The 27676-nt window shown below is 43.8% G+C and overlaps 1 protein-coding gene across 1 annotated transcript; it reads left to right on the top strand.

Moving 5' to 3' along the window:
• Nucleotides 1-1235: 1235 nt before the first annotated feature.
• LOC124006035 (collagen alpha-1(I) chain-like) lies at nt 1236-15875 on the top strand. The gene is made up of 25 exons (XM_046315694.1): nt 1236-1257; nt 1428-1493; nt 2600-2733; nt 2841-2981; nt 3326-3379; nt 3524-3577; nt 3822-3875; nt 7355-7408; nt 9284-9337; nt 9625-9678; nt 9960-10013; nt 10152-10205; nt 11306-11350; nt 11688-11741; nt 11842-11895; nt 12220-12273; nt 13067-13138; nt 13234-13269; nt 13489-13533; nt 13629-13661; nt 14030-14176; nt 14332-14508; nt 14598-14688; nt 14840-14917; nt 15124-15875. Exons 1-25 carry the CDS (start codon nt 1236-1238, stop codon nt 15333-15335), a joined length of 1893 nt encoding a protein of 630 aa, XP_046171650.1. The 3' UTR covers nt 15336-15875.
• Nucleotides 15876-27676: the final 11801 nt, after the last annotated feature.

Below are 27676 nucleotides of genomic sequence, written 5' to 3'. Positions count from 1 at the left end.
CAGGCCTATATGATAAATATATATTTTTTAAATCTGTTATTTCACCCGATAAATTGACTGAGAACACATTATCATTTGCAGCAACAACCTGGGGAATAGTTACAGGGGATGAATGAGCCAATTGTAAACTGGGGATTATTAGGTAACAATGATGGTTTGAGGGTCAGATTGGGAATTTAGCCAGGACACCAGGGTTAACACCCCTACTCTTACAATAAGTGCCATGGGATCTTTAATGACCTCAGAGTCAGGACACCCATTTAACATCCCATCCAAAAGACAGCACCCTACACAGGGCAATGTCCCCAATCACTGCCCTGGGGAATTAGCATATTATTTTAGACCAGATGAAAGAGTGCCTCCTACTGGCCCTCCAACACCACTTCCAGTAGCATCTGGTCTCCCATACAGGGACTGACCAGGACCAACCCTGCTTAGCTTCAGAAGCAAGCCAGCAGTGGTATGCAGGGTGGTATGCCATGACTACAGACCTATAGTCTTACAGACATCATATTATGATTGATATGAAATCTGATGTTTGTCAAGAAATTAGTCAAATATAGACCATATAAATGTTGAATATTATTCACACTTGTTACATAGCCTACAAGTGTGCAATTAATACATGTCTGGAATGCCTAGACAAGAAAACAGGGTCTTGAGTTGAAGGAGTTATGTGGTACCACCAGAGAGAGATATAGCTGACATTTTAAAAGGGCTATGATAATTGGGTATAAAACGTTCTTAGTGATCCATTAGCCTTCATTAGCTTAGACGTCTACAGTCACCTAATTTTTCGTCCTCAAAACATGTATTCATTTAAGGAGTTAAAAGTATAACGAAATAAGAGTGCATGCAGGCTATTCATTTTGAGCAGAGAGGTCTTCCATCTTCTAACAAAGGTAGGTCTTCCAACCATTACCTTTTGTTTATCTTTAAAGCGGCGACGAAACAGGCTACGGCCTACATGGTCGTTTTAACCTTGCGTTGTTTTCCCCGCCTTTTCTATAGGTGTCCGTTATCTCGCCGCTACTCGTGCTCCTATTGTGCATCCCCCCCTCCCACGCGCAGGACGAGTACTCTGGTTACCACTCAGGTGAGCTGCCTGACGTGAACTGTTAGCCCCATTAGCCTTCGCGCCAATAGCTACTACAAATTATCCACATTTCTAGAGGTAAGCAAAAACAGTAGGTTATATCTTGATTTTATTTCAGTTTACCTAGATTGTGGTTAACATGTATAGACTTATATTCTCATGTCACCACAATTAAACATTTTTGATAATTGTGTACAAACATTACATTGGTTTATCTATCTAATAACAGGCTCATTTGTATTGTAAACAGACTATCATTTTACTGGGGAGGTTTCAGGCTTGTTCAATTATTGTTTCAGGCTTGTTCAATTATTGTTTTGTGTCATATTAGGTGATGAACACACCTATGAGGGCTCCTTGGTCGACAACTATGAGCATTCAGGATACCCACAACCAGGTAATAACTACAACATTGCAAAGTTCCTTCCCTTGGTAAAAAGCCAGAGTTTGGTCCAAGTCTTCAGAACCCCTTTATGCCTCCTCCAAATGGCTTATATGCATCAACAAACCAAATCATTTTTCATGAACAATGTGAATTGCTGGTGGGAACAATGTCTGTCCCCACTGCAACACAAAAATACTTAAATACATGTCATTTTGCCCTTGAAACATTTAATTGAAATACTGTAGAATTCCATTCATTCCTATGGAGGACTGCTCCTACTGGGCAGTGCCAACATGGTTGACCTGTGGCTTCAAAGCCTCTCAATGGCCAATACATATCATCAGCAATCCAGGGTTTGTATACATCATTGGATGAAAATCGACAGAGGTGTTGTCAGATTATAAAGTATTTTAATCCCCACCTGGATCCAAAATATACACTGGGTGTACAAAACATTAGGAACACCTTCCTAATATTGAGTGTGCACCCCCTTTTGCCCTCAGAACAGCATCAATTCTTCAGGTCATGGACTCTACAATCGGTCGAAAGCGTTCCACAGGGATGCTGGCCCATGTTGACTCTAATGCTTCCCACAGTTGTGTCAAGTTGGCTGGATGTCCCTTGGGTGGTGGATCATTCTTAATACACATGGGAAACTGTGGAGCGTGAAAAACCCAGCAGCGTTGTAGTTCTTGGCACACACCAGTGCGTCTGGCACCTACTACCATACCCCGTTCAAAGACACAAAAATATTTTGTCTTGCTCATTCACCCTCTAAATGGCACACATACACAATCCATGTCTCAATTGTCTCAAGGCTTAAAAATCCTTCTTTAACCTGTCTCCTCCCCTTTGTCCACACTAATTGAAGTGGATTTAACAAATGACATCAATAAGGGATCATAGCTTTCACCTGGCCAGTCTGTCATGGAAAGAGCAGGTATTCTTAATGTTTTGTACACTCCGTGTAAGCACACTAGGTGTACAGTCAGACACTAACTACTACTATAGTACAAACTCTATGGTATGATGCTTCCTTTGACATGAACTAACCTGTAGAATGCAAACATTTCCCTCTCACTTTAACCCCTCCACCTCTTGACATTCCTCGCTGGCAGAGGAATACCCACCGGAGCACACTCACAGCTATGAGGAGCAGCAACCCTCATCTGGATATGACCCCTATGTACCAGCACCCACCAGCGTGAGCATGATCACAGAGGACTCCTACCCCTACACCACCACCACACAGGTGAGGGGAAGTCAAGGGGGAAAGTATGTTATGTGTGATGTTTAGTAATGGCATGTCATGTAACATTGTGTTTTGTCATGTAATGTAATATAATGTTATAACTGCAGGTGCCATACGAGCAGGAGCCCTACTACGAAGAGTCGCTCCAGGCCCCTGGTGGTGGGGAGGCTTCTCTGGGGGAGGAGGGGCCAACAGACTGTAACTGTGAGCCAGGAGAGCCAGGGTTCGCTGGGTTTGCAGGGCCCAAGGTAGGACGAAGGCTCTAACCTAACGCTCAACGCCATGCAAATGGAATTTAGAACCATATAAACTGCAAACATCCATGTACTTTGCTGATGAATACTGATTAAATGGCATTTATATAGCATTCACTGCGTCCTTAAGTGATTTGCATTGTATGGGGGTAGCTCACCCCATCCACCACCATCCTGTGGTATCCTTCTGTCTTTTCTGGACTAAACAAAATGTCTGTCTGTCTGTCTGTCTGTCTGTCTGTCTGTCTGTCTGTCTGTCTGTCTGTCTGTCTGTCTGTCTGTCTGTCTGTCTGTCTGTCTGTCTATCTGTCTATCTGTCTGTCTGTCTGTCTGTCTAGGGAGCCAGAGGACTGCAAGGTAAAGATGGCTTCCCTGGGGCTCAAGGACGCGAGGTGAGTGTTAAATGTTGTATAATCACTATATCAAATTCATAGTGCATGCCAAATTACACCCTCTATTGTGCTTAATCAATGAATCACTGCTCATATCCCTATTGGAGGAATGCTGTTGATATAGTTCCTGTGTGTTGTGTTCAGGGGTACAAAGGATTCAAAGGAGTTCTAGGAAGAGGAGGAGACACAGGGCCTGAGGTGAGGAAGTCAAAAAAGTAAAATAAAGACCTCACATAAATACCCAAAGCAGCCTTAGCCACTATCCATCTCCCTAAGCGAGGCTTGAACCCAGGTTTCCCAACACCACGGCAAACACGCTTGCCACAACCTCAAAAGAGAAGCAGTATCTCCCTGGGAGGAATGTTTGTAACTACAAAGTATGGCATCAACATTACCCTTGAACTTGACTCAACAGCTGTATTGACCTTTGCCATTTCTACAGGGTGACTCCGGGCCTGATGGGGAGGATGGTGCCTCTGGTTTCTCTGGAGCCCAGGTAAGTAAGAGGCCTATAGAGGATATCACAGATGTAATGTATCTCTCTTTCATTGTTTTGCTCTGATCTGTTTCTATGCTCTGGTCTAAATTCTGCAACATGGCACAAGCAATGCAACTTTTTCTATATTGATTATGGCCAGTAGATGGTGATCTCTTTACAGTTTTTCTCAGTCGCTTTGGTGCATTTTTCACATCATCCCTAACATGTGCAAAATAATAAGTGCATTTCTCAGAACAATTTGTACAAATTGCAATATACAATAGATATGTTTCTAAAGCTAGTCAGTCACTAAAAATCCTTAGTACATCTCTCAAAAGTACATTTTCATGCCAATGATCGTGTCAGTGTCATCAGAATGATAAGTCATTGAGTCATTGTTCACGAACAAGGTCGTCAAAATGTTTAGGCATGTTGTCAATGTAACTGTGTACTTTGACAGTATTACCTGATGTAAACTTAGGCTACAGTTTGGATTACAGCTACTATATTGAAAATGCACAAGGCTGCACTTCTATGGCATATATCAATTTCAATAGTGCTATTTACTTATTTATTATTATTATTATTATTTACTATTTACCTACGACTGTATGTGGGTTATTGATTGAAAGAGACTGGACAACCCAAGAGGCACAAAGGAAAAAAAACTAAATTAGAAAGAAACACCGGAAACCACCCCTAAGGCACAACTTTGCCCGCAGCACTGTTGTGCTGTCTCTACACATCCAGACATTCCTGTCTGTCGACCCACATATTCTCATCCACATCACACCGGATATTTTCCCTTCCAATGCAACGTGGAAAGAATCTTTTGGAATGCCTTATCCATCCTCTGCAGGCGTCTACTGTGATGTCCTCACATGCTGCATCCATTGCAGCCAGCACGGTCATCTATGTGTGTGGCTGACGATCGTATGTGTGTGGCTGACGATGGTGAATAAGGTGGGAGGAATTTTATGAGCATCCTCGGGTGGGTCACAAACCATTGCCTTATGTTTGATCGATGGAAACTCACATTATCACAAATGACCACGTACTTTGGCAAATCCTCTCTAAAAAGACCCCTCTCATCATCAGGGATGAGTGCCCTGTAGAGAGTCTCTAAAAAGTTGAGTAGATGCTGGGTGTTGAATGGCCCTATAAGGGGGATATGGGTTAGGACACCATGCTTCGAAATAGCAGCACACATGGTGATATTTCCTCCCCGTTGGCCTGGCAAATCCACAGTAGCTCTGTGACCGATGATATTCCGACCCCGTCTTCTGCATGTGGGAGGGTTAACTTGATTCCAACTCCATTATACGCTATATCCCAGAACACACAGTTGAATTTGTTTTGGTAAGGAAGAGTGACATAACATGTACATATATTACATGTTCCTTCCACAGCAATGGAAATGTGTGCAGTTTATGCTTACTGTACTATGTATCTCTATAAAATGTTGCTCTAAAGTAGTTACATAGATATATGTTTTACCTGTACATACTGGTACCGTAGCTTCTTAACTCTGTCCTCATTCCTTTGGAATGGTACACGGTACAGCTGTTTCATACTCATCTGGTTTCTATGCAGCACCCTGTCGATGGTTGAGATGCGAACCGTATGGATGTTTTCAAAGACATCGTTGTCTTCTATAATGGTCCTTTGTATTTCCCTGAGTCTCATGGCATTGTTTGCTCGAACCATGGTGCAAATAGCCTCCTCCTGTTGAGGTGTGAAAAGGCGTCCTCTGCCACCGGTTTGAGGTAATCTTGCAATCCTATGTGGGGAAAAATACAGTGATGCATCGCACACGTTCACAAAAACTATGCGAACACACATTTTACCGTAAAACATACAGGTGGGTGCATGTAAGGTGCAGTATGTATCTGTATAGAGTATATTTCTGTATGCTGTGAAATACAAGTGGACTACTGTAATATGAAGCATTGTAGGAAGTATACAGTATACTGATTATATACAGTAACATTGCACTGTACATTGGTGGACATACCTGTTCTCTCTTCAAAACGTTTGAACTTTTGAGGACACGGTTGATCTCCCAATATTCGACTGCACCCTTCGACCCGCCTCAGCCATTGTAAGGCCATGATTGACAACATGGTCTACAATAGTGGCCCTTATGTCATCAGATATGTGCCTAAATCAAATCAAATCAAATGTATTTATATAGCCCTTCTTACATCAGCTGATATCTCAAAGTGCTGTACAGAAACCCAGCCTAAAACCCCAAACAGCAAGCAATGCAGGTGTAGAAGCACGGTGGCTAGGAAAAACTCCCTAGAAAGGCCAAAACCTAGGAAGAAACCTAGAGAGGAACCAGGCTATGTGGGGTGGCCAGTCCTCTTGTGGCTGTGCCGGGTGGAGAGGAACCAGGCTATGAGGGGTGGCCAGTCCTCTTCTGGCTGTGCCGGGTAGAGAGGAACCAGGCTATGAGGGTGGCCAGTCTTCTTCTGGCTGTACTGGGTAGAGAGGAAACCAGGCTATGAAGGGTGGCCAGTCCTCTTCTGGCTGTGCCGGGTGGAGCCTATGTCCTCTTCTGCCTCTTCCTCTGTTTTGCCTTCCACCATGCATCCTTGCTCCTCTCCTTCCTCCTCCTCTTGGCTGTTGACCCTGTTCATTTCCTGGTCCATCCATTATTGGAAAATTGTAACTCTGTGTTTTTGGTCTGTCTATATATGCTTGCCAATTGATTCTTCATGAGATGCACCTTTGAGAAATTTAGACAACTGGTTGATTGTTGGTTGAACTAACACTTTACATTCCTTATAATAATAATATATGCCATTTAGCAGACGCTTTTATCCAAAGCGACTTACAGTCATGTGTGCATACATTCTACGTATGGGTGGTCCCGGGGATCGAACCCACTACCCTGGCGTTACAAGCGCCATGCTCTACCAACTGAGCTACAGAAGGACCATGAGTGAGGGTCAATTTCACCTGCACGATTCATCAATTCATGTTTTTGTACAAAAGGTCTAATAGAAATGTGTAAAACTATGCTTGACAGTTTATGACAAATAGTTCAACAATTTTTCATGTAATGGCTTATGCAAGGAACTAATGCCTAGATGTTTTGAGGGGTAAGACTATTCAAAAGAGAACCATCTACTACATTTTGATCAACATGACATGAGCAATTGATAATGTGGAAAAAAGCTGACACTTGTACATTATCAATTGCAATTTTCTCAAAAGGAATAAGAAATTTCTTTAATGATGTGCACAAGTGACTAGATGATTTGGAATTTGTACAAGTAGTTTCAAGAATTGCACTTTTGATCTAAGAAATGCACCAAAGCGACTGAGAAAAACTGTATTATTCAGAACTGGAGAGTGACACTGTTGTGTAGTTGAGGTGAGGCTGAGCTTCAACAACTATGATTACCCATTCTCTTTCTCATTCTCTCTCTTGGTCTATACTTTATTCCATTCTTTTGCACCTTGTCTCTCTTTCTTTCTCTCTCCTACAGGGCTTGCCTGGTCTTCCTGGCGATCCAGGTGAGACTGGGGTGCGAGGTCTGAAGGTAAAGACCCTTCCTCAAAACCAGACCGGCATCCTACAAAATGTGTATCACATCAAACAAAATCACCCTCTACCTAAAAATACATTATAACCCCATATCAAAAACAGTGTGGCCCTTCACAACATCTTATTTGAATGTTCACTAATAACAGCCCAAGCCACCATAATGTTTGACTAAAGTTTAAACCTACAAGAAACAGCATGACATCACATAAAACCCCTGTTATACCACCGAGAACCAATATATTTTTAAAAATGTTTTATTTAAACAGGTAGGCTAGTTGAGAACAAGTTCTCATTTACAACTGCGACCTGGCAGGTGACATAAAAGGGAACCAGTATGACATCAAGGAATTCCAAAATGACATCACTGAGTACCAGTGTGACATAACAGAGAACCAGTATTGCCACGGTAAAGACAACTTGGAACTCAGAAACTCTTAACTAGTTGTAGAAAGATGAGGTCCGAGTTTTCCACTTGGAAAATATCAGAATTGACCAACAGGAAGCGCTACGCAAAAAACATAGGTACATTTTAACTCAAGAGTTTCCGAGATTCTTAGTTGTCTTGAAAGCACCATAAGACACCACAGATCACTAGTATGACGTAACAGAGAACCAGTCTGATACCACACAATTCAGTTTGAGTCCCCATAGATGCCGTATTGAGGTCAATCGAACCTGACCAAAACATTGGATTTGCCATGGAAACGAGTGGGGGAAAGGGCCGTGGGTGTAACGCTCCGGGTGTCATGGGTGTGGAGTCAGACGCAGGAAACAGAGAGTGCAATACTGTGCTCTTTAATGCACTCACGCAACACTGGGTGCTCAAAACCAAATGCCCCAAACATGGGGGACGAAAACAGTACAGCAGAATACACGACCAGGAACAAACACGTTCCTCTACTACATAACCGAAGGTCACAATAATTAATCCCGCACAAAGAAACAGGCGGGCCGGGTGTCTAATAAAGCCCAACTAATGACTCACTAACAGGTGCTAACAATAAACATACAAGGAGGGGGAGGAAAGACAAATCAGTGGCAGCTGATAGGCCGGCGTCGACGACCGCCGAGCGTCACCTGCCCGTAGCAAAAATATCCTACATTTAACCTATTGATTATACAGTGAGGGAAAAAATACGTATTTGACCCCTCTGCAAAACATGTGTTTTTCTGGATTTTTTTGTTATTCTCAGTGTTAAAAAAAAACCTACCATTAAAATGATAGACTGATCATTTCTTTGTCAGTGGGCAAACGTACAAAATCAGCAGCGGATCAAATACCTTTTCCCTCACTGTATGTGTATTTCACACTATGGTGAGGTAAAAATCAGAGTATAATGGTTTCATGGATGTCAACCCCGACACATGTTCATGTCATTGTCACCAATCAACTGTATTACAGTTAAAAACTACTTTGACTACCACCACAGATTTCAGTATGCTAGCTATGCTAACCAGCTTATACGAACAGAAGTTAGCATTTAGCAGTCACTTCTAAACCTGAAAAGGGACAACTTGTAAATGTTATACAGAGAAAACAGACAAATATATACAAATCGCATCTAAGTAACCACATTGACCCTGTTACGAATATCCACTTTGTTGGAACAGAGTTGATGAATGTGTGACAATATGGTCATTTGGAATGGTTTGCATTTCATTGACTTCTTTACCGCATCCATCAGGTAAAACCTGCAAAAAGGTATGACATTATAGACCCCCACTGTACCACAGAGATTTCACAGAGTACCAGCATGACATCATAGAATACCACTATACCATCACAAATATCAGCTAATTACAAATGTTTTCATTTTTTTGACAATTTCAAACTGTCTCTATGCCTGAGTGTGTTCCTTATCCTCAACAGGGTGACATCGGTATGGAGGGGCCACGCGGAGGAGTCGGGGTCACGGGTGAGACTGTGAGTATTGACAAAATGCAGCTTTTATGTTTTGTAGGTAACCATATTTGGTTTGATATCAAGAGACTTTTTTCAATTCATCTCAAATAAACAAATAAACAATCCATAGGTTATTATTGTGTAATTACCATTGTACCATGGATTTTCTAAGGAAATCCACTACCTGGTCATTTCTGTAGTGTAAAATAAAGTGCTTCCTCAAATGAGTGTAAGGAAATTTGGTACAAAATCCCCAGCATGTTTCTGTCTGGCCCTACTCATGTGTTTAGTTTTTTGTCTTTTTCTAGGGTCCAGTTGGTGAGGCAGGGCCAGGTGGGCCTGATGGAACTGGAGGTATCAAGGTAAACATGGTGGCCACCACAACTCAACACTATCCAATCACAATTGTTGCCACCACTCAGAGTTGCTACCACAACTCAGCACACACTGTCTTCTCAACATGCTCAAATCAATTCTTCACTCAGCTCCTTACACAGCTCTCACTAGAATCAATACAAGAGTTTATGATGTGAAACAAGCTATGTGATGTGATCATTTCCATTTAACATATAAACAACATACAAATTATTGTTATTTGTTCTGGCTATGTTGAGACATTTTTTCCTCCAACCTTTCTTCTCAGGGATCAACTGGAGCAGAAGGGAAACAGGGTCCTGAGGGAACAGACGGGGAAAAGGTAGCGCCATTCAACCTCACTTTGTGACAATGATTAATTAAACCATGGTTGAATAACTCTTTCTTTTTTTATCGAATGACTTCAACTTCCATTTCCCCTGTCTAAAATGTCTTCCATCTCATCCTTTCTCTTCCACAGGGTCAGATTGGAGCACCTGGATTCTCAGGAGACCATGGGGAGATGGGCTATAATGTAAGATGGATATCTGTCTATCCGTCACACCATTCATCTCTCTGGAATGGGTGGCCAGTAATAAACTGGTCCTGAACATCTCTAAAACTAAGAGCATTGTATTTGATACAAATCATTCCTTAAGTGCTAGACCTCAGCTGAATCTGGTAATGAATGGTGTGGCTGTTGAACAAGTTGAGGATACTAAATTACTTGGCGTTACCTTAGATTATAAACTGTCATGGTCAAAACATATAAATTCAATGGTTGCAAAGATGGGTAGAGGTCTAGCCGTAATAAAGAGATGCTCTGCTTTTTTGACACCACACTCCAGAAAGCAAGTTCTGCAGGCTCTAGTTTTGTCTAATCCTGATTATTGTCTAGTAGTGTGGTCCAGTGCTGCAAGGAAAGACCTAGTTAAGCTGCAGCTGGCCCAGAACAGAGCGGCACGTCTTGCTCTTAATTGTAATCAGAGGGATGATATAAATACTATGCATGCCAGTCTCTCTTGGCTAAGAGTTGAGGAGAGACTGGCTGCACATTATGGGGATTCAAACAATGTGTTGAAAATCCCAAATTGTTTGCATAGTCAATTTACACACAGCTCTCTCACACACACACTTATCCCACCAAACATTACACCATAGTACCCAAATCCAGAACAAATTCAAGAAAAAGTACAGTATTATATAGAGCCCTTATTGCATGGAACTTCCTTCCATCTCATATTGCTCAAATAAACACCAAGCCTGGGCTCAAAAAACAGATAAAGCAACACCTCACGGCACAATGCCTCTCCCCTTTTTGACATAGCTAGTTTGTGTGTATGCATTGATATGTAGGCTACGTGTGCCTTTTAAAAATGTATGTAGTTCTGTCCTTGAGCTGTTCTTGTCTAATGATGTTCTGTATTATGTCATTCTGTATTATGTTTTGTGTGGACCCCAGGAAGAGTAGCTGCTGTTTTGCAACAGCTAATGGGGATCCTAATAAAAATACCAAATACAAAAAATACCATTTGGACCTCTTATTTGTCCTTCTCTACAAAGACTATGCTATTCCCTACATGGAGGGAGACCATTAAATCCTACTAACATGCTTTTTCTTTCTGTGTTTTATAGGGGTATCCTGGAGAGCCAGGAGGCAGAGGAGAGACCGGTCACAAGGTATGTTTAGGGGGACAGGAGTAGTGTTGTTTTCACAGAAAGTACTGTGGTTGCTTTCAAAAGTCATTGGCCATTGCTCTTCACAGAAACTACTCTGGTTCCCCTAACATTTCTGTGTGTTCATGGGTGTTTTCCCTAAACTGCATACTGTTATTTTCACTGAAGGTTTTGCTATTGTTGATTTTGTGAGTCATGTGGCTGTTAAACACTTTTGGCCATAACTATAGCACCTTCTCCACGTGGGAGATTAGATTGATACTGTAGTAGCGATGTCTCCCTTGCTCTCTTCTCTTCCACTTTCTGTTTTCTCTGTATATCTCTCTTTCCTCTCTCTCAGGGTGACCAAGGCCCAGGGGGCATGCCAGGCAGTGATGGGGAGCCTGGAGAGGATGTGAGTATCAGTATGATAACCACTAAATTAGTAATAAATATCTAAGGAATCTGTCGATGGAATTTCTCCTAACAAACTACATTTACTGTTTATTTTCCAGGGTCCTCTTGGAGTTCCTGGGGTGATCGGCTTTCCTGGAGAGTTTGGACAAAAGGTAAAGTGAAGGAGAATTGCATGCTGGGTATCAGGATGACATAATCACAATGGCTGAGATGTATAATCCAAACATGTCTAGTTGACCTGTTCTGCTGTTATGACATGGATGTAATTTGTTATATTGTACAGTACATTTATTCAAATCAAATGTTATTTGGCACATGCGCCGAATACAACATGCTAACTTACAAGCCCTTAACGAACAATGCAGTTTTAAGAAAATAAGAGTTAAGAAAATATTTACTAAATAAACTAAAAGTGGACATGTACTTTTAATACTTAAATTAATACTTTGTGAATAATGGCCAGTCTTCCCTCTTAGGGCGCGAGAGGGGATCGTGGTGTGAGGGGACCTCTTGGGAGAGTAGGAGCTGGGGTAAGACTGGCTTTATAAACTGGGTGGTTCGAGCTGATTGAATGCTGATTGTTTGACAGCTGTGGTATATGAGACCGTATACCATAGGTATGACAAAACATTTATTTGTACTTCTCTAATTACATTGGAAACCAGTTTATAATAGCAATAAGGCACCTCGGAGGTTTGTGGTATATTGCCAATATTCCACGGCTAAGGGCTGTGTCCAGGCACTCCGCGTTGCGTCGTGCATATGAACAGTCCTTGGCGTGGTATATTGGCCATATACCACACCTCGTGCCTTACTGTTTAATTATAACCACTACATGAGGTGCTCTAATCTCAATGACATGTGCACAGTAGACTACAGATCACAGTACATAAACTGTCACTTCCACATTCCTCAGTAAATTCCTCTCCATGTTGTTGTTAATTAGATTAAATTCCAAGTTGCTTGAGGGTTTTGTGTGGGTGGACAGACAGCTATGTGATATTGTTGACAGTCAAAACAGGAAGGTAACAGATATGTTAGTAAAGTCTCTAAAAACAAGAGATCTGTGGGTAAAGTCCCTGAAAAGGTTTCAGTGTCAGGTAAAAACAAAGATGGTCATGCTGATTTTAGTTTAAAACCCCAGCTTAACTGTCAGAGATGTTATTACAATAGTACCGTATATCTTGTTATAAGTTTAGACAATTAAGAATGATCTGTCATTGGAAATTCAACAAAATTCCTATTTTTGAACAAAGGTTCTCATTCTAAAGTGTGTGTGTACAGTATTTGCAGCAGTTTACCAATATGTATTTCATATTATAGGGGCCTCAAGGAGAGAGGGGAGATGCAGGAGTTCCAGGGAAACCAGGACCTAAAGGCCTGCAGGCCCAGCCTGTGTGTATATGTCATAACTCAAACATTGTCGTAACCACTAGAATTATCATCACTTTGATGATTATGTAATTGTTGATTTAATGCTTTGTTTCTAGGGAGCCAAAGGGGAGACAGGTCCCGATGGTGATAAGGTAACCTTTTATTTACGTTCCCCATCAGACTGCTAAATTACCAGTCAGTTAATCAAACACACACACACACACAAACAGTAAGTGAAAGTGGATGTGTATTGGTCATCTACTGTTTATGTTTGGGTATTTCCTTTGTGACTGATAAGCTTTAATAAGCAGTCCTATCATTTCCATGGCATCTTACTGACTCATCTCATGTGCTGATTGTTCCTTCCTCAGGGTGGGGTTGGAATAACTGGAGTGAAGGGAGGGAAAGGAGACAAGGTAATCCTGTGACAATGCCGACTTCCTGTTTCCATTGATGTAGTGGGACCGATTTTCTTCTTACTAAAAATGTTTCTGTTCCTCTTTCCAACCAGGGAAGTTTTGGAGCACATGGTGACAAAGGACAGGTTTGTATACTTCATTCTGTGAATGTATGAGGTTTTTTCACCCTAACCACAACACTGACACCATAGGTTGTTCCTAGATGACAGCAGACACAACAGCACATACTGTACACTATTGAGTTCCCGTTACATTATAAAATCCTAATATAACTGTTTTAATTAGGTAGAAGTATTGAGTTGTAAATTATTTGATTAGGTAGAATTATTGAGAATTCAATGATTTGATTAGGTAGAAGTATTGAGAATTAAATTATTTGATTAGGTAGAAGTATTGAGATAATTGAGTTTAAATCATGGCTTTCTGCACTCAGTGACTGAACAGTGTCCCCCCTCTCTCTGTCTCCCTCCTTCCCCTCATCTCTGAATGGCAGCAAGGGGAGAGAGGTACCATCGGCCCTGATGGCATTGTTGGACTAAATGGACCCCCCGGCATCCCAGGCTCCAGAGGAGAGCCAGGTCCAGGTGGTGACCTGGGCGTCAAAGGTGGCTCTGGACCTAAAGGAGTGCCAGGTGCCCCTGTGCGTATCAGGAGCCAACTCCAGTCTGCCTGGAGGAAGGGTCTCCCCCTTATTTTACATTGACCCATATCTAGCAATAACTTTTACTGACTGATTGATTGATCGATTGTTTACTTGCTAGGTTGATTGATTGATTGCCTGCTTTTTGACCTCAGGGCCCTGGGCTGACAGATGAGCAGGTATTGCAGTTGTGTAAAGGAGTGGTGACAGCCCAGATCTCCCAGTATGCGGCTTCCATCCGGGCCAAGTGTTCCCAAGGCTGCCCCATCAACAACCGCACACTCATTGGGCCGCCCGGAACCAGGGGACCAACTGGAGAATCAGGCAAACCCGTGAGTCACACAGCCCCCAAACCAACCCCTATCTACTAAGGAAAGACTTTATTCCAAACGATGATAAGTTCTGTTGACCTCTCTCTCAGGGTAAAGCGGGCAAAGCTGGAGTCAAAGGAGCAAGGGGCATCCAAGGGGACACAGGAGTGGATGGTCAGAAGGGGGCGGAGGGGGAAAGAGGTATGTACTCCAATTGTCTTAGTTAAACCAGACTTGATAACTGGTAAACAAAACTCTGATGACAAAGGCTCATTTCAAATGAAAATTAGTGGAGCACCTTTGTAGTCATAGCTTCAGAGTTCACTCACAGGCTCTCTGTTCTACTCCACAGGAACAAAAGGTCCGAAAGGAAAGGGGGGTGAGCCTGGTAAAGGTCTGCCAGGACACGATGGGCATCAAGGCCTCAGAGGTAGGACACTGTTTCCACTGGTGTGAAACTCAGGTCTACCTCAAAATAGCTTGTAGAATTGTTGGAAAGTATCTGTAACTCACTTCCAGATTCACTTAAAAAGGGATTGTGTGGTTCTTATTCAACATTTATTTTAGCAGGAAGTCTTCTTTTTCAAGAGAACTGTTAAGAAGCCACCTCCAACTATTTAATTTTTCCCCCTACAGGGATGCCAGGCCACCCAGCAGAGCCAAATAACGGTATGGCAGGTCCCAGAGGGCCCCGTGGTTTCACAGGCGCTTTAGGTCAGCCTGGCATGGCGGGCAACGCAGGAGTGCCCGGCTTCTGTGAGGCACGGGACTGCAGCATTCACGCGCCTGTGATGCGCAAGGAGCAGGGCCTAGTGAAGGGACCCCGCGATCTAAGCCCCAAGATCTAACCCCAACAAGGAGCTTCAGGAAAAGGTGAAGGAATGGTCAACGATGAGGGGTCATGTTGGACGGTCGCTCCATGGCAACGTTGGGGTTAATTCCATTCACATCTCAGCCATACCAGGAATTGAAGTTGACATTGAGTTTTGAACTGGGAAATGACCCATGTGTACAGCGTTGATCTTTTTGAATTTCATAGCTAATTCAATTCCTGTAATGACTGATATTGAAATGGAATTAATCCGAGCACTGTTCAATGTGGCTCACCAGTGTTGGAAGGGTTTGGTGGGACACGCTGGACTCTGCACAGGGAGATGAAGGCTCCCAATGAACTCTAATGTTTAGGCATAATTGATCACTTTTTTCTAGGCGAAAACAATCCTTATGAATTTTTGTATGCTAAAACAAAAAATTAAATTGTCTTCCTCCAAGCAAACCATAAGTAAAGGGGCTTGAGAAACTGGCTAAAAGAAATTGGCAGAAAATGAAACTTGCAGGTGTCTCTGGCTACCAGTCAGGTTTAGTTTTTGATATGATCAACAATGCTGCGCTTACATTGAAAATAAAAAGTTATGTAAATAATTTTGTAAAGTATCGCAAGTACATGTACTGTGTGTTCTGAAATATCACTGTTTTAGATAAATTCTGTCTTACTTTTCTTAAGATGAGTCCTCACTTTTTTGTCGCCACAGTTTGAGTGTCTTTCTGAGAATGGATCTCTTTCAGTCATCTCATGTTATTCGGGTTAATCGAAATAACTTTTTTTTACCATTTTGTCACGCGGGACTAGGTGTGTGAGGTAGGAATCAGGCGCAGAGAGTTCCAAGGGAGAAGTGCACTTTAATGTGGCACCAAAATACAATGCCCAAACACAGGGCTCGAAAATACGGACCAACCCAAAACACAGGGTAGCCAGTCCGGAGCACGAACACACCCAACAACACAACACGTAACACCAGAATAATCCCGCCGAAAACAAGGGCGGGTTTGCTAGCCTTAAATAAGGACGCCCATCAGGAAAACATAATAGGACACAGGTGCAACTAATAAGACTAAACCAACAGAAAAGGGAAAAGAGATCGGTGGCGGCTAGTAGGCCGGTGACGACGACCGCCGAGCACCGCCTGAACAGGCAGGGGAGCCAACTTTGGCGGAAGTCGTGACACATTTACAGATGTTCACAGACAAGATAACATTGATCAATATAAAATAAAAACGTACTATTTGATATTATTTCATATTAAAAATAATACATGGACCTTTGTTTTACAGTGTGTACTGTATATGGAATTTATATAGTTATATAATCTGCCAATGATTTGTAGCACAAAATGACTGTTGATTAAATTAATTAGCTATATTCATTGGATGGAGGTTTTGATTTATTAAATAGATTTTAATGTACATTCACGTGAACAGGATGTTCAACTCCTCTTAACTGATTTTTTTGTCATTGTCAATCTTCATTTGAAAATCATCCCAACACGTTACAAGGCGGAAACGTAGCCCTGTAAACTCAATTATATTACAGGTGTTCTTAACATTTGAACTTTTGTGTACATATGTTGGCAATCAGAGCCCTGATAGAAAAGCATCACAATGTTTGGAAACATTTTTTTTAATGCATCACCACCACATCACAGGACAGATTAGAAAATGAGCAGAACATGAACATGGGTGATAGTCTCATCAAAAGCATGCAAAACATTACATCTATGCTACGAAAGTACACATACATGACATCAATGGACAAGAAAATTAACTATTGAGTCATTTGTTTAATGCTGCCCACTTCATTGAGTCACTTGTCTCTAAGCTTATTGTCTGATCTAGGGGTCAGTAGGTGTAGCTATATTTGTACCAATACAAAATGGTCCAATGCAAAGTGGATATTATTTTTTAAATGGACACTATTAAAATGTATATTCTTAAAATCTTGCAAAATAAATTCCTTAATTTGATGGGACATAAAAACACATACAATTTGACATTGGTCCCAAGGCATATTGAAGTACTGCCATTTTGTGCCAAAACATTGTCCATAGGAGAGATGATTTGCTTGTAATGGACCATTTCACATCTTGTTTTTCTAGCTAATTGTACATTCATACTTTGGTAATTTGTGCTTTTTAGAATGAATAAGTAATAAATAGCTTCATAAATATATGTAATAAATAACACTGTCTACATGGCACAACATGTTGAGGCAGTGGTCAGCAGCAACACATTTCCTGTTTCATTTTGTGTTCAGTCAAAAAACACTATGGCTTTCTTTCTTCCTCTCTCAGGTGAAACTACATGATGTAAACCTCACCCATCCTACATGTAAACTTAGTTAGCAGAGTATTGAGACAGAAGGTAAAAAAGTGCATAGAAGACAGCAATGAGACTAAAACATGCAATTAGAGTCTGGAGATTGGTGGCGGAAGCCATATTCTTCCTTTAAAAAGCAATCAAGGTCCTGAGTAGATAGATGTCTATAATACTATTGGCTCAACTTTGATGTTAGTTTGTGTAGTGTGTCCCAACCACTACAAATGCACAACAGTTCTTCAATGGCAGGATAAAGGATGCAATCTGGGTTCTTTGGGGACCAACAATCTAGGACCAACAATGGGAGAGGCCCCTCAGACCACATCTACAGTACAAATTGAATGATCATAGAGACCGAAAGAATCAGGAATGCCCCGAGTCCTAAAATATAAACAGAAGACAGTTGTTAAATAATAAGTTATTTTGTGTTTTCAAAATCTCTCATTATAGCATCAAAACTTATTTTGATACTAATAGAGCTCTGATAATATGCAGTTATCTATACTGTAATATGCTTAATGATTCTAAGCTGCAGGGGGGTCTCCTCATACAATTGTGGGCAAATTCTCTTCATTTTAAGCTCAAGAGATGTGCGTCGTTGTCCCACATGATATTGTCCACTTTATATTCTGCTGTGTTTTGTATTTTTGTTTATTATCCTGTTTTTTGTGTTTGGAACTACTTGAGTCCGTTCTCGAGGCCAGTTTGCTTCAGCAGTAAAATAATCCTGCAGCAACAGGAAATGTGAATTATTATGTGGATTATAATTCATTGATATTTTGTGTAAGGGATGATAAATTCTTCGTTAGGGCAAATCAAGTCTGGAAATGACAACATTTAGAAAACTTTTTAAACCTTGAATACACAAGTTTTCATTTCCTGCTGTGCAGGTAAATGCTCAGCATCAAAGGAGTGATCAAATTAAGATCCTACATCTGTATTGAGTGTCTCGGTCTTGACTCGGTGTTAGATAATTTTTTAATTGGTCTTGATTCTGTCTCTGGACAGTGAGGACTCATAATTTCTTGAATTGGACCAGCGGAGTGAAAAACTCATAATTATCAGCTCCGTTTCGCCAGGCCAAATATCCACACTCTTTTCATGACACATTAATATCTTATTGCCTATTGAAACCAGGGCTTCCTACTTTACCCATTACATTACTGTCCTTCACTTTCTCAGAAAATGATCCTCAAATATTGGCGCGCTCGTCAGAATTGATTCGCTGGTAGGGAAGAGTACTATTACTATTATTAGTAAGGGGAAACTGGGGGAAATTCGTGATCATTTGCAGAGTGGCTCTCTATTTGCTGTCAGCATGATTTTTTTTAAAAATTATCACCATTCTGAATGTCTAAAGAATACATATCTGACATAACAACACAGCAATACTGGACAATCTGAACTCTTATTATGGTGGAGATTTGGCACAATTAATGGTCTTGAACTGGTCTCGCATTTTTCAGGTCTTGACTTGGTGTCGGACCCTTAACCTCCCTCCTGGTCTCGGTCTTGACTTGATCTAACCCCACCTCTAGTCTTGGTCGTGACTCGGACTCAAGTTGCTCCGGTCTTGGTTTTGAATTGGTCTCGCTTTAGGTGGTATCAAACACAACACTGGTTTGGAATGGCACGGTTACTATTGCATCATGTCGATGCCATTATGACGTAATTTTGCTGCCAAGGCAAAGCCTGGGCCTATAACCGCGAGGGTCCAGCTACTCAGTGGGTATAACAATAAGAGGCCACTAAGAGTACGCCCAAGAGAAGATGACAGTGATGAGGAGGTGAGTCATAAGGTGCGTACAGTGCGCCAGGCTGCCACCTTGGCCGTGTCCAAACAGAGAGTCTCATGGCTACGGACTGGACATTCCAAATTCCCATGGCAATCATGCATCACAATATTAACGCAACATGCAGCCAGCAATCTGCGATATCCAAGGTACAGTACTTCCTATCAACTGCAAGTGATCTGCTGCGCTTATAGTCAGTCTATGGAAGGCCAGTGCGTAAAATCTTCAACAGCATAGTCTCATGACCAGTTTTCCTGTTTTCCCCAATTCTTAAACCAAGCCTAAAATCCTTTGAAATAATGAGGTCAAACAAAGCAAGGTACAAAATTATGCATCACAAAATTAATTTTCTATTGTAGGCTACTGTTTTAATGGATAACATGGGTTTAGGCCTAACGAAACGTGCCAGCAACACAAGTAGCCGAGCTGACTTTTGTATCGGTCCAGAGAGCAAGTGCCTATAAACAAACACAGTAGCCCCCAACAGGTTTTTTAAACGCACCGGAGTTGATAGCCTCATACAGTGCCTTCAGAAAATATTCATACCCCTTGAGTTTTTCCATATTTTGCTATGTTACAAGCCTTACTCAAAAATAATTTAAATATATATATTTTTTCAACAATCTTCACACAATACCCCATAATGACAAAGCGAAAACAGTTTTTAAAAATTTTTTTAGCAAATTTATTACAAATAAAAAACAGAAATATCTTATTTACATAAGTATTCAGACCCTTTGCTATGAGACTCGAAATTAAGCTCAGGTGCATCCTGTTTCCAATGATCATCCTTAAGATGTTTCTACAACTTGTTAGGAGTCCTGTTGTAAATTCAATTGATTGTACATGATTTGGAAAGGCACACAGCTGTCTATTTAAGGTCCCACATTTGACAGTGCATGTCAGAGAAAAAAACAAGCGATGAGGTTAAAGGAATTTTCCGTAGAGCTCTGAGACAGGACTGTGTCGAGGCACATATCTGGGGAAGGGTACCAAAAAATGTTTGCAGCATTGAAGGTCCCCAAGAACACAGTGGCCTCCATCATTCTTAATAGGAAGAAGTTTGGAACCGGCAAGACTCTTCCTAGAGCTGGCCGCCCGGCCAAACTGAGCAATTGGGGGAGAAGGCTCTTGGTCAGGGTGGTCACCAAGAACCCGATGGTCACTCTGACAGAGTTCCCCTGTGGAGATGGGAGAACCTTCCAGAAGGACAACCGTCTCTGCAGCACTCCACCAATCAGGCCTTTGTGGTAGAGTGGCCAGACAGAAGCCACTCCTCAGTAAAAGGCACATGACAGCCTGCTTGGAGTTTGCCAAAAGGCACATAAAGACTCGCAGACCTTGAGAAACAAGATTCTCTGGTCCGATGAAACCAAGATTGAACTCTTTGGCCTGAATGCCAAGCGTCAAGTCTTGTGGAAACCTGGCACCATCCCTACGGTGAAGCATGGTGGTGGCAGCATCATGCTGTGAGTATGCTTTCAGCACAGGGACTGGGAGTGTCAGGCCCTGATCTGTTTCACCTGTCCTTGTGCTTGAAGACTCGATGCTGTAATCGCTGCCAAAGGTGCTTCAACAAAGTACAGAGTAAAGGGTTTGAATACTTATGTAAATGTTATATTTCCATTTTTTTATAGATATATACATATAAATTAGCAAAAACTTATAAACCTGTTTTTGCTTCTTCATTATGGGGTATTGTGTGTAGATTGACGAGGGGAATTATTTTTTTAACAAGGCAGTAAGTAACGTAACAGAATGTGGAAAAAGTCAAGGGGTCTGAATACTTTCCGAAGGCATTATACATAGGCTATTTGCTTTGTGGGAGGGGGGGAATTGCATTAAATCAAAATATTAATTTGCAATGATTTACCGCTAGTAATGTATATTTTGATAACATTTGTCTCGCCCTGTCGTGTTTTGTCTCCTTCAGATGCTGCGTGTGAGCAGGTGTCTTAGTCTGCTACGGTCGGTGCCTTCCCGAAGCAACCTGCAGTCAATGGTCGAGTCTCCAGTCTGTCCTCGTCACTACGAGTGGATTTAAGTTTTTTCATGTTTTGTTTTCTGCTTTAATTGTCCAGGAGTATTGCTTTTATCCTTTACTGGAATAAAGACTCTGTTTTCGCCAAGTCGCTTTTGGGTCCTCATTCACCTGCATAACAGAAGGATCCGACCAAGAATGGACCCAGCGACTACGGATTCTCGTAACACTGCCGTCGAGATCCAGGGAGCTATGCTCGGCAGACACGAGCAGGAATTGTCTGCTGCTCGTCATGCCGTTGAGACCCTGGCCGCTCAGGTTTCCGACCTCTCTGGACAGTTCCAGAGTCTTCGTCTCGTGCCACCAGCTACTTCCTGGTCTGCCGAGTCTCCGGAACCTAGGGTTAATAACCCACCTTGTTACTCCGGGCAGCCCACTGAGTGCCGCTCCTTTCTCACCCAGTGTGATATTGTGTTCTCTCTCCAACCCAACACATACTCAAGAGAGAGAGCTCGGGTTGCTTACGTCATATCACTCCTTACTGGCCGGGCTCGAGAGTGGGGCACAGCTATCTGGGAGGCAAGGGCTGATTGTTCTAACAATTACCTGAACTTTAAAGAGGAGATGATACGGGTTTTTGATCGTTCAGTTTTTGGTAGGGAGGCTTCTAGGGCCCTGGCTTCCCTATGTCAAGGTGATCGATCCATAACGGATTACTCTATAGAGTTTCGCACTCTTGCTGCCTCTAGTGACTGGAACGAGCCGGCGCTGCTCGCTCGTTTTCTGGAGGGACTCCACGCAGAGGTTAAAGATGAGATTCTCTCCCGGGAGGTTCCTTCCAGTGTGGACTCTTTGATTGCACTCGCCATCCGCATAGAACGACGGGTAGATCTTCGTCACCGAGCTCGTGGAAGAGAGCTCGCGTTAACGGTGTTTCCCCTCTCCGCATCGCAACCATCTCCTTCCTCCGGCTCAGAGACTGAGCCCATGCAGCTGGGAGGTATTCGCATCTCGACTAAGGAGAGGGAACGGAGGATCACCAACCGCCTGTGCCTCTATTGCGGATTTGATGGACATTTTGTCAATTCATGTCCAGTTAAAGGCCAGAGCTCATCAGTAAGCGGAGGGCTACTGGTGAGCGCTACTACTCAGGTCTCTCCATCAAGATCCTGTACTACTATGTCGGTCCATCTACGCTGGACCGGTTCGGCTGCTACATGCAGTGCCTTGATAGACTCTGGGGCTGAGGGTTGTTTTATGGACGAAGCATGGGCTCGGAAACATGACATTCCTCTCAGACAGTTAGGGAAGCCAACGCCCATGTTCGCCTTAGATGGTAGTCATCTCCCCAGTATCAGATATGAGACACTACCTTTAACCCTCACAGTATCTGGTAACCACAGTGAGACTATTTCCTTTTTGATTTTTCGTTCACCTTTTACACCTGTTGTTTTGGGTCATCCCTGGCTAGTATGTCATAATCCTTCTATTAATTGGTCTAGTAATTCTATCCTATCCTGGAACGTTTCTTGTCATGTGAAGTGTTTAATGTCTGCTATCCCTCCTGTTTCTTCTGTCCCCTCTTCTCAGGAGGAACCTGGTGATTTGACAGGAGTGCCCGGAGGAATATCATGATCTGCGCACGGTCTTCAGTCGGTCCAGAGCCAACTCCCTTCCTCCTCACCGGTCGTATGATTGTAGTATTGATCACATTCCGGGGACCACTCCCCCTCGGGGTAGACTATACTCTCTGTCGGCTCCCGAACGTAAGGCTCTCGAGGATTATTTGTCTGTTTCTCTTGACGCCGGCACCGTAGTGCCTTCTTCCTCTCCTGCCGGGGCGGGGTTTTTTTTTGTTAAGAAGAAAGACGGTACTCTGCGCCCCTGCGTGGATTATCGAGGGCTGAATGACATAACGTGTCATGCAGGTGAATGAGGACCCAAAAGCGACTTGGCGAAAACAGAGTTTTTAATCCAGTAAGATACTTAACAAAACAAAAGGCATAATACTACTCGTAAAGACGAGAACAGACTGGAGACATGATCAAGAACTGCTGGTTGCCTCGGGAAGGCACTTGAACCTAGCAGACTCAGACACCTGCTCACCACGCAGCATCTGAGGGAAACACGACACGACAGGGCAAAACATAGACACAGCACGGTGAATATAGACAAGGATCCGACAGGGCAGGAACGGAAAACAAGGAGAGAAATAGGGACTCTAATCAGGGAAAAGGATCGGGAACAGGTGTGGGAAGACTAAATGATTGATTAGGGAATAGGAACAGCTGGGAGCAGGAACGGAACGATAGAGAGAAGAGAGAGCGGGAGAGTGAGAGAGGGGGGGGAGAGAGAGGGATAGAAAGAGGGAAAGAACCCAACAAGACCAGCAGAGGGAAACGAACAGAAGGGGAAGCACAGGGACAAGACATGACAATCAATGACAAAACATGACAGTACCCCCCCACTCACCGAGCGCCTCCTGGCGCACTCGAGGAGGAATCCTGGCGGCAACGGAGGAAATCATCAATGAGTGAACGGTCCAGCACGTCCCGAGACGGAACCCAACTCCTCTCCTCAGGACCGTAACCCTCCCAATCCACTAAGTATTGGTGACCCCGTCCCCGAGAACGCATGTCCATGATCTTATGTACCTTGTAAATAGGTGCGCTCTCGACAAGGACGGGAGGGGGGGGGGGAAGACGAACGGGGGTGCGAAGAAAGGGCTTGACACAGGAGACATGGAAGACAGGATGGACGCGACGAAGATGTCGCGGAAGAAGCAGTCGCACAGCGACAGGATTGACGACCTGGGAGACACGGAACGGACCAATGAACCGCGGAGTCAACTTACGAGAAGCTGTCGTAAGAGGAAGGTTGCGAGTGGAAAGCCACACTCTCTGGCCGCAACAATACCTTGGACTCTTAATCCTGTGTTTATTGGCGGCTCTCACAGTCTGTGCCCTGTAACGGCAAAGTGCAGACCTCACCCTCCTCCAGGTGCGCTCACAACGTTGGACAAACGCTTGAGCGGAGGGAACGCTGGACTCGGCAAGCTGGGAAGAGAATAGAGGAGGCTGGTAACCCAGACTACTCTGAAACGGAGATAACCCGGTAGCAGACGAAGGAAGCGAGTTGTGAGCGTATTCTGCCCAGGAGAGCTGTTCTGCCCAAGACGCAGGGTTTCTGAAAGAAAGGCTGCGTAGTATGCGACCAATCGTCTGATTGGCCCTCTCTGCTTGACCGTTAGACTGGGGATGAAACCCGGAAGAGAGACTGACGGACGCACCAATCAAACGACAGAACTCCCTCCAAAACTGTGACGTGAATTGCGGGCCTCTGTCTGAAACGGTGTCTAACGGGAGGCCATGAATTCTGAACACATTCTCGATAATGATTTGTGCCGTCTCCTTAGCGGAAGGAAGTTTAGCGAGGGGAATGAAATGTGCCGCCTTAGAGAACCTATCGACAACCGTAAGAATCACAGTCTTCCCCGCAGACAAAGGCAGACCGGTAATGAAGTCTAGGGCGATGTGAGACCATGGTCGAGAAGGAATGGGGAGCGGTCTGAGACGACCGGCAGGAGGAGAGTTACCCGACTTAGTCTGCGCGCAGTCCGAACAAGCAGCCACGAAACGGCGCGTGTCACGCTCCTGAGTCGGCCACCAAAAGCGCTGGCGAATAGACGCAAGAGTGCCTCGAATGACCAGCTAACTTGGCAGAGTGAGCCCACTGAAGAACAGCCAGACGAGTGGAAACAGGAACGAAAAGGAGGTTACTAGGACAAGCGCGCGGCGACGCAGTGTGCGTGAGTGCTTGCTTAACCTGTCTTTCAATTCCCCAGACTGTCAACCCGACAACACGCCCATAAGGAAGAATCCCCTCGGGATCAGTAGAAGCCACAGAAGAACTAAACAGACGGGATAAGGCATCATGCTTGGTGTTCTTGCTACCCGGACGGTAAGAAATCACAAACTCGAAACGAGCGAAAAACAACGCCCAACGAGCTTGACGGGCATTAAGTCGTTTGGCAGAACGGATGTACTCAAGGTTCTTATGGTCTGTCCAAACGACAAAAGGAACGGTCGCCCCCTCCAACCACTGTCGCCATTCGCCTAGGGCTAAGCGGATGGCGAGCAGTTCACGGTTACCCACATCATAGTTGCGCTCAGATGGCGACAGGCGATGAGAAAAATAAGCGCAAGGATGAACCTTATCGTCAGACTGGAAGCGCTGGGATAGAATGGCTCCCACGCCTACCTCTGAAGCGTCAACCTCGACAATGAATTGTCTAGTGACGTCAGGAGTAACGAGGATAGGAGCGGACGTAAAACGTTCTTTTAGAAGATCAAAAGCTCCCTGGGCGGAACCGGACCACTTAAAACACGTCTTGACAGAAGTAAGAGCTGTGAGAGGGGCAGCAACTTGACCGAAATTACGAATGAAACGCCGATAGAAATTAGCGAAACCTAAAAAGCGCTGCAACTCGACACGTGACCTTGGAACGGGCCAATCACTGACAGCTTGGACCTTAGCGGAATCCATCTGAATGCCTTCAGCGGAAATAACGGAACCGAGAAAAGTAACGGAGGAGACATGAAAAGAGCACTTCTCAGCCTTTACGTAGAGACAATTCTCTAAAAGGCGCTGTAGAACACGTCGAACGTGCTGAACATGAATCTCGAGTGACGGTGAAAAAATCAGGATATCGTCAAGATAGACAAAAACAAAGATGTTCAGCATGTCTCTCAGAACATCATTAACTAATGCCTGAAAAACAGCTGGCGCATTGGCGAGACCAAACGGCAGAACCCGGTACTCAAAATGCCCTAACGGAGTGTTAAACGCCGTTTTCCACTCGTCCCCCTCTCTGATGCGCACGAGATGGTAAGCGTTACGAAGGTCCAACTTAGTAAAGCACCTGGCTCCCTGCAGAATCTCGAAGGCTGATGACATAAGGGGAAGCGGATAACGATTCTTAACCGTTATGTCATTCAGCCCTCGATAATCCACGCAGGGGCGCAGAGTACCGTCCTTCTTCTTAACAAAAAGAACCCCGCCCCGGCCGGAGAGGAAGAAGGCACTATGGTACCGGCGTCAAGAGACACAGATAAATAATCCTCGAGAGCCTTACGTTCGGGAGCCGACAGAGAGTATAGTCTACCCCGAGGAGGAGTGGTCCCGGAAGGAGATCAATACTACAATCATACGACCGGTGAGGAGGAAGGGAGTTGGCTCGGGACCGACTGAAGACCGTGCGCAGATCATGATATTCCTCCGGCACTCCTGTCAAATCGCCAGGTTCCTCCTGAGAAGTGGGGACAGAAGAAATGGGAGGGATGGCAGACATTAAACACTTCACATGACAAGAAACGTTCCAGGATAGGATAGAATTACTAGACCAATTAATAGAAGGATTATGACATACTAGCCAGGGATGACCCAAAACAACAGGTGTAAAAGGTGAACGAAAAATCAAAAAAGAAATAGTCTCACTGTGGTTACCAGATACTGTGAGAGTTAAAGGTAGTGTCTCAAATCTGATACTGGGAAGATGACTACCATCTAAGGCAAACATGGGCGTAGGCTTGTCTAACTGTCTGAAAGGAATGTCATGTTTCCGAGCCCATGCTTCGTCCATGAAACAACCCTCAGCCCCAGAGTCAATCAAGGCACTGCATGTAGCACCCGAACCGGTCCAGCGTAGATGGACCGACATAGTAGTACAGGATCTAGATGAAGAGACCTGAGTAGTAGCGCTCACCAGTAGCCCTCCGCTTACTGATGAGCTCTGGCCTTTAACTGGACATGAATTGACAAAATGTCCATCAAATCCGCAATAGAGGCACAGGCGGTTGGTGATCCTCCGTTCCCTCTCCTTAGTCGAGATGCGAATCCCTCCCAGCTGCATGGGCTCAGTCTCTGAGCCAGAGGAGGGAGATGGTTGCGATGCGGAGCAGGGAAACACCGTTGATGCGAGCTCTCTTCCACGAGCCCGGTGACGAAGATCTACCCGTCGTTCTATGCGGATGGCGAGAGCAATCAAAGAGTCCACATCTGAAGGAACCTCCCGGGAGAGAATCTCATCCTTAACCACTGCGTGGAGTCCCTCCAGAAAACGAGCGAGCAGCGCCGGCTCGTTCCACTCACTAGAGGCAGCAAGAGTGCGAAACTCAATAGAGTAATCCGTTATGGATCGATCACCTTGGCATAGGGAAGCCAGGGCCCTAGAAGCCTCCCTACCAAAAACTGAACGGTCAAA

This window comes from Oncorhynchus gorbuscha, linkage group LG19 (genome assembly GCF_021184085.1).
Source record: "Oncorhynchus gorbuscha isolate QuinsamMale2020 ecotype Even-year linkage group LG19, OgorEven_v1.0, whole genome shotgun sequence".
In the NCBI taxonomy this organism is placed as follows: domain Eukaryota; kingdom Metazoa; phylum Chordata; class Actinopteri; order Salmoniformes; family Salmonidae; genus Oncorhynchus; species Oncorhynchus gorbuscha.
Note: the sequence above shows the minus strand (reverse complement) of the source record. Positions and strands in the feature narration are given on the sequence as shown.